Source organism: Gracilinanus agilis, chromosome 1 (assembly GCF_016433145.1).
Source record: "Gracilinanus agilis isolate LMUSP501 chromosome 1, AgileGrace, whole genome shotgun sequence".
NCBI classification, from domain to species: Eukaryota; Metazoa; Chordata; class Mammalia; order Didelphimorphia; family Didelphidae; genus Gracilinanus; species Gracilinanus agilis.
In genome coordinates this window covers 292,667,578-292,674,873 of record NC_058130.1, presented here as the reverse complement: position 1 = coordinate 292,674,873, position 7,296 = coordinate 292,667,578, and the positions used below count along the sequence as shown (strand labels likewise).

General features: G+C 37.2%; 1 protein-coding gene across 1 annotated transcript in view; it reads right to left on the bottom strand.

Moving 5' to 3' along the window:
* GADD45G (growth arrest and DNA damage inducible gamma) overlaps window positions 1-365 on the bottom strand; it is a 1,432-nt gene extending 1,067 nt beyond the window's left edge. Inside the window, exon 1 of the mRNA XM_044680239.1 lies at window positions 313-365. Coding sequence (XP_044536174.1) covers window positions 313-365 — 53 coding nt within the window. The remainder of the gene's footprint in view (window positions 1-312) is intronic.
* Window positions 366-7,296: the final 6,931 nt, after the last annotated feature.

Here is a 7,296-nt window from a genome sequence, read left to right as displayed (position 1 = left end):
TATATATATATATATATATATATATATAATCTAGAAAGAGTCTCTCTCTGTCTCTGTCTCTGTCTCTCTCTTTGGCTAAAAGGGCGAAATAATCATACAGAGTTATTTGAAGACAAGCGTCTGGTGTGTGCATTCAGCAGAGACCACCATAACAACAATAAAAAAAAGGCACTCGAAAGGTCCGTCCTCCGCTACAGAACTTGGACCGCTCTGGCTCTGAAAACTTGCTCCCCAGCTCTCACGGCGCCTGCCCTGGCTACAGTCTACTTAAAGGGGTCCCTTTCTCTCGTAGCAGCGCTAGTGGATAATTACCTATTGGTGCTTTCGGTAACCGTCTCCTGGCTGTGGATTTCTTCCAGAGTCATGATTCAGGAGGAGGGGGATGGGGGTGGGGGAAGTTATCCACAAAGAAGAGAAGAAGCTTCTGGCTGCTCTTTACTCAATGGATAAGATCCCAGCAGACAGAGCAAGCTTTGGTAACCAAGTAAAATGTTAGAGGAGTCTCCTCAGGAGCCTCTTTATGTTCTTTCTGACTGCTGAGAAGACAGCTGGTGGAGTTCCTTACACTGATTGGCTGAGGTAGGAGGGTATTATGATGGTAATAAGGCTGTAGGCTGGACGACTCGTGCCAGAAGGCCACGTGTGTGTGTGTGGGGGAGGTGTTTGCTAGTGGAGCGGGGATGGGGGTGGGTTCGAGGGGATTACTATGCCTCAAATCTGCTGCTTTTATTCAGCTGTTACTAGGCAGACTGGAGCCTGTAAATTCAATCTCTCAAATCAGAAAACGGAAAGAAAAGTAAAATTTGGCTTGGCTAATAAAATTGCCGTTTTTATAAAGAATAAATAAGATCTTGGCAAAAAAAAAATTTCCCCCTAAAAATCTTACTTTCAAGAGTGTTTCAATTAATAACGAAATAATAGTAAAATAAAATGTGAAAGAATGCTTCTAAATTGCAGAAACTGAAAACCTGTTTGCTGCTGACATCCAATTCTTAAGGATCAAAAATTGACATTTGCAATGCACTTTTAAAAGCATAAATAGAGACTGAGGTTGAAATGTTCTTGAAAACTTTACCAAAATCCGCACAAGTCCTGAATAAATAATCAGTCTTAGTGGAGCAGATTGTGGATGGCACACGCTGCTCGTTTGCATTTCTATTGAAAGCATACAATAGTGGAGGTCTGGCGTGTGGCAGTTTGGAGTTTAGACAATTGATTCTTTTTCTTCATAGCAACACTGTCCACCTGCCACTAGGGTGGGGATTTGCGGATGGGTTGGGGAGAGGGGGGTGGCGCAGGATGGAACAATTGTATTACTCTTTTCTTTCATCCAATCTGTTATTGCAGTTGAATGTCTCCACTTGCACACGTTTCCAAAGTGCAATTGGATTAGGGTGCCCTAGGCGCAGGCGACAGTCTCCTAGGTTAAAGACTGCATATTCTTTGTTTTAACTTTCATACACGATTTCAACTATGGGGCTCGCAAGCAGTTTGGGCAAGAGTCCAACTCTTGCTCTCAAACTAGAATGATAAACTCCGTTTGATTGACTTTAGGATTTTAGAGTATGGTCCTATTCATTTCATCCCTGCAGTTAAACACCATACGTTAAAGGAGAAACGATAAAATTAGTTAAGGGATCCGAATTCTCTAGTTGATATACATCCCACACACATACATTTGAAAAAAACAAAAAACAACGAAGTTTATTCCACTTTGTACCTTAGATCCACTAGTTATTGAAGTTGAGTTTTTCCCTCAATGGTAAAAAACCCTTTTAGGGTGCAGTACAATCTAAAAGTTGGAAAATAGATTCTGTATTTCTACATTTCTCCTATTGAGAAACTGAAGTCATTCTGATAGAACATTTCTGAGAAAAACAGGTGTTTTCTGAGCCCCAGATGCCCCCCTAGGAGGTAGATAAATTCCAGAATAGTTAAAAGAAAGTATTTTCCAAATTTGCAAAGCGACATATTCTATGCATTTTTTCAATAATAGCACTGAAAGGATGAAGTTGGAATGGACTTTTGCAATGGTGTTTTGTATGTTAAAAAAATGTACAAATGCATGTTATAATCTTTTTTCCAGAAGAGGAACTTGCAGACTTCTGAGGACATAATACTGAAATGAATATTGACAGGAATTTCAAAAGAACTCAAATTTTTTATTTTACTCCTTATTCTCTGTAAACTCTAAAAAAAAAGTCACTCTCTCAGCTTCCATTTCCTTATCTGTAAAATGGAGTGGGGGAGGGAGGAGTGGGAATAATGCTTGATGGGAAGTTCAAAAGAGATGTAAAAGCCAGAAAATACTGCATAATATGAACTGCAATAATGCTATTAAGACAGAATTCATTAACAGAACATCAAATAGATTATCTGTTAAATGTTGACTGTTTGGAACATTTTAAATCAGAAAAAAAAACCTATAACAAATATAGCTAAGGTGAAGATAAACCTTTTAAAATAGGCAATTCTCCTATGCATAGAGACAGAAGTTTCTACACATTTGTCAGATTTCACAATAAGGAAATTTATAGATTACATCCTATTATTTTATTAATATATTTTATGAATTCAATTTGTAAAATTATTAAGAATTTTTTGTGGCCTGGGAATTTAAGGACCCTGGAGTGAAATTAATTTTAATTTACAATGAAATGTCTGTTGGATTTGATGCAAAACAAATAAAAGGAAGCACCTGCTTTAATTATGGAGAAATAACTTGTTTTGTTTAAATAACTTTATCAGCAGAAAAGAATCACTGTTTGCCCAGGTCAATAAATTAAACTGTGATTTAAGTAATTCTGACTCCTCCATTTTCTTTGGGTCACCCTTTTCTGAAAGTGATAGTGAACTTTGAAAGTTGAAAGTGCAACAACTACCCATGAGTCTGATCATAGTGCTAATTGGCCTCAATTATTTGATGTTCTTTTTCCCACAAAGGCCAAATTCACCCCTCCTTGGGCTATCTTATGGTTCTATGAGCCCCCTCCTACCAGCCTCAGGTACTCTTCACTTTGATGCCAGGTGGAGCAGACATCCAATCTGCTTCAGCCCAACTTCAGTTCAGAATTTGCCCCTCAAGTTATCCACTAATCTCAAATCCCCTTGACAGCAGGGATCCCAAGTGTGCATCAGCTCTCCCAGCAATTACAAAACTTTTATAGTTTTCTTTTTGAAAGAAAATTTCTGGTCATATAAAAGACATTAAACTGTTTATGAATGTATTTTTCACAAATCCAATTCTGTAGTAACCAGAAGTAAATACTAAACAAATTGCAATAGAAACTGAAAGATACTATAATGCAAAGACAGAGATTAGAATTAGGAGGCAGATAATACTCCATTTTCAGTGCCACCATTATTTCTAATACTATATAAATTACCCCGATTCTGCTCACTTCATTCCTCATTAGTTCATACAAATCTTAAAAAGTTTCTCTGTAACAATCCTTTTTTCTTGTGGCATAATAATATCCATATATACTATAACTTGGTCAACCATTCCTCAAATGATAAGCATTTCCTTGGTTGTCAAGGCCTTTGCTGCAATAAAAAGAGCTGCTATAAATGTTTTATACATAGGAATCATTTTCCTCTTTTCTGGATCTCTTTGGACTATCTGTCGAGTAGATGCATCATCACTAAATCATTGGCTTTTAGGACATAGTTACAAATTGCTTTTCAGAATGATTACACTTATTCACAGCTTCACTAAAAGTGTGTCCCCAACAACTGTCATTTCATTTTTAATGTCATCTTTGCCAACCTTATTGGTGGAAACCTTGAGTTGGTTTAATATTCATTTCTCCTATCATTAGTGATTTGGAACATATTTTTCACATTGGTCGCTTGGAATTCTTTCTTTGAGAAGTACCTGTTTGTATACTTTGGCCATTTATCAATTGAGGAATAGCTCTTCTCATATATTTGAATCCATTCCTTATATATTTTAAATTCAAGATGTTTATTAAAGAAAATAGCTCCTAAGATCCCCCCCCAGTTTACTATTTCCTTTAAAATTTAAAATTAACTACCATATTTATTTTGTTTGTGCAAAAATTTCTACTGTATGTGATAGATATTTTTCATTTTACCTTCTGTGATCTTTTCTATCCCTTATCTGGCAATGAAAACTTGTCCTATGCAACTGATATCTCCTTTCTTGCTCCTCAAATCTGTTTTCAACATTATCTTTTAGAAAGATAGATTTATCTTTTTAAATTTTTTTTGGTAAATTTACTATGAGATCTTGATATAAAACTTATTTTTGACAGACTGTTCTCTAGTTTTCAAAGGAGTTTTTATTGAACAGTGAGTCTTTACATTAGTACATGGGGTATTTGGGTTTGCCAAATATTGTGCAGTGTACATTTGCTATGTACTTGTTGTTGTGGGTCCTTCATTTGGAAGAAAACCAAGGAAATCATGGGATGATGTCTTGAATCCCTTGTGAATTAGATCTAAGTGAGGCAGAGTTGCACAAAGTCATCAGCCTCCCTTCCAGAGTCATAGCATTCCAGTGGGAAGATAAAAATCACAACTGGTAATAGCCTAGGATGCCTGAGGTAGTTAGATGGATCAATGGATAGGGAGTTAGGCCTGGAGATAAGAGGCCCTAGGTTCAAATATGACCCCAAATACTTCCTAGTTATGTGACCCTGGGCAAATAACTTAACCTCCTTTACCTAGTCCAATGATGGCAAACCTATGACAAGTGTGTCAGTGCTGACACACATAGTCATTGTCAATGACACAGGGCCGCATATGGCCACATACAGAGAAGTATGGGGCTGCATGCTGAGGATGAAACATTTGTTGTAGTGTAGTGTAGACACTCTGTGCATTATAGATGACAAATCTACCTATATTAATTTTCCTATTTTAGTTTATTAAATATAGTTATACATTACAATTATACATTTTAATTATTTAAACTATAGATATCACAAAATTATGTTTTTTTTTCTCCAAGCGACACACCACCCAAGTTATGCTTGGTTTTTTGGTGAATTTTGACACACCAAGCTCAAAAGGTTGCCCATCACTGGCTCACCTAGTCCTTACTGCTCTTTTGCTTTGAACCAATACATAATATTGACTCTAAGATGGAAGGTAAGAGTTTTGAAAAAAAATATTAACTTCTATTTTTTAGTATTTGTAACAGAAATTTTTATTGTATCTTATGAAAAGAATTTTCTATATATATTGATGTAGTCAAATGAGTTTGATTATTTTTGTTATTAATAAAGTCTACTAAATTTATAATTTTCCTCATATTGAATAACAATTGTATTCTTTACTAATAATGCAAACTGGTCATAATATATAGTCTTTTCAATATGTAGCTGTCCCAACTCACTAGTATTTTACATATATTTTTGTAGCGATATACATTAGTGATGCTTAGTTTATAGTTTTCTTTTTCTAATTTGTTTTTCCTTGGTTTAGTAATGAGAACCATATTTGTATATAGAAGGAATTTGGTAGGATCTCTTCTATTCCAGAGTGCTCCTTTCCTTAGGGCCTAATTCCCATTCTTTCTATTCATCTCCTGCCTTCATGCCAGAGTACTTCAATATATACCAACAGTCCCTCACTTACCTGAAATTTACTTAATTTCACATGAGCTGCTCCTCCATTCCATGTCAGCCACACACAGAGATGGTCATACCTTTGATCTTGCCTTCACACACAAATATATACCACTTCCATGTTCATGAACTCTGAAATTTTCTTTTCAGACAACAATCTATTTTCATTCCATCTCTACTTCTGCCTTCCAACCCCAAACCTTGTTCTTCATACATACCATTACCGTAGTCCATCAGCCTTTTAGTTCTCAAGGCCATCTCTCCTTCCTGCTCCATCTTAAGCCTTTGGTGAATCAGTTCAAGTCTATATTGTTCTTGAGACTTTTGCTTCCTATTGTATTGCTGATCCTTCCCTGCCAAGCCTCAGCCTTGGGTTACTCCCACCATTGCCTTTATTCCTACTCATATGTGGATGAAAAAAGCCGGAGAAAAGCATGAAACCATGCTGACTGGGTCCACTACAAACATATTATATAACCTCGGCTAGGCCCTTATTTTGGCAAAGTAACGTTTTAATACATCCCTAATTAATTATCTCATGTTCTTACCATTTAATCCCTCTTCAAAATTTCCATAGCTCATCCCTCTCTCAAACCTCTCCACTGGCAACCTTGCCTCATATTTTATTGAAAAAAAAATACATTTGCCACACTAAGGTGAAAATCCATCTATTAGAGCTGAAGTTGTATTCATGGGCAGGTTTCAAAGTTCTGGAAGAAGAAAGGATATTAGTAGGATGAGGGAAATGATTGTAGATCAAGCTGCTTGGTGTGTAACTGGGGGCTATGAAGTAATGTGAATGCCTGGTTGCAGGTAAATAAGGTAAAAACTCACCATTAGCTTCAAAATCAAGTAAGAGACAGAGTTTTTAGTGGGAGGGGGGGATGAGGAGCACCAGAACGAGTCTGTACTTTACTGAGTTATGATGAAGAGGTCTCTAAAGACTGAACTCACTTCCTTTGTATTTACTGCTGAGATTCTAAATCACATGTTTTTAAAGATAAATTTAATTTTATTATTTAACCTATACCAAAATTAGCAGAATAGTAGATTGTTTTAGGCTGAAAGGCATTCCACTATGTTTTAATGTAGATATTTCATATTGAGATTTTCAGTGCAATTTCAGTCATTTTTCAGTTGTGGCCCCATTTTGGGTTTTTTTGGCAAACATACTGAAGTGGTTTGCCATTTCCTTCTCCAGCTCATTTTACAGATGAAGAAACTAAGGCAAAAAGTTAAATGACTTGCCCAGTGTCACACAGCTAGTATCTTAGGTTGGATTTGAACTCAAAAAAGATGACTCTTTGGTTCCAGATTAAGATGGCGGCAGAGTAAAAAGCAGCTGCTTGACTTCTCCTAACCCACGCATACAGGACTCCTCAAGAAGACATATAAACAAATTCAGAGGAAAGAAGGGACCCCACAACAGGGCGCAGCATCTGAGGTATGTGGAATCGGGACATTTCCATGCTATAAAGGGGTGAAACAGCTCTCACGAAAACACGTGTGGAGCAACCCCTCCCCCTCCACACCACCTACAATGCCAAAGCCAGCACATGGGAGGCGGAGCAGGTTTGGGGCACCCATTGGGTCATTGGCAGCTCACCAGGTCTTATTCCTGGGAGCAGCAAGACTTGGGACCCCCCGGAAGGCTGAGGATCTGCAGGAATCTGAGTGCAGACCCTGAGCCCAGGCGCAGGTG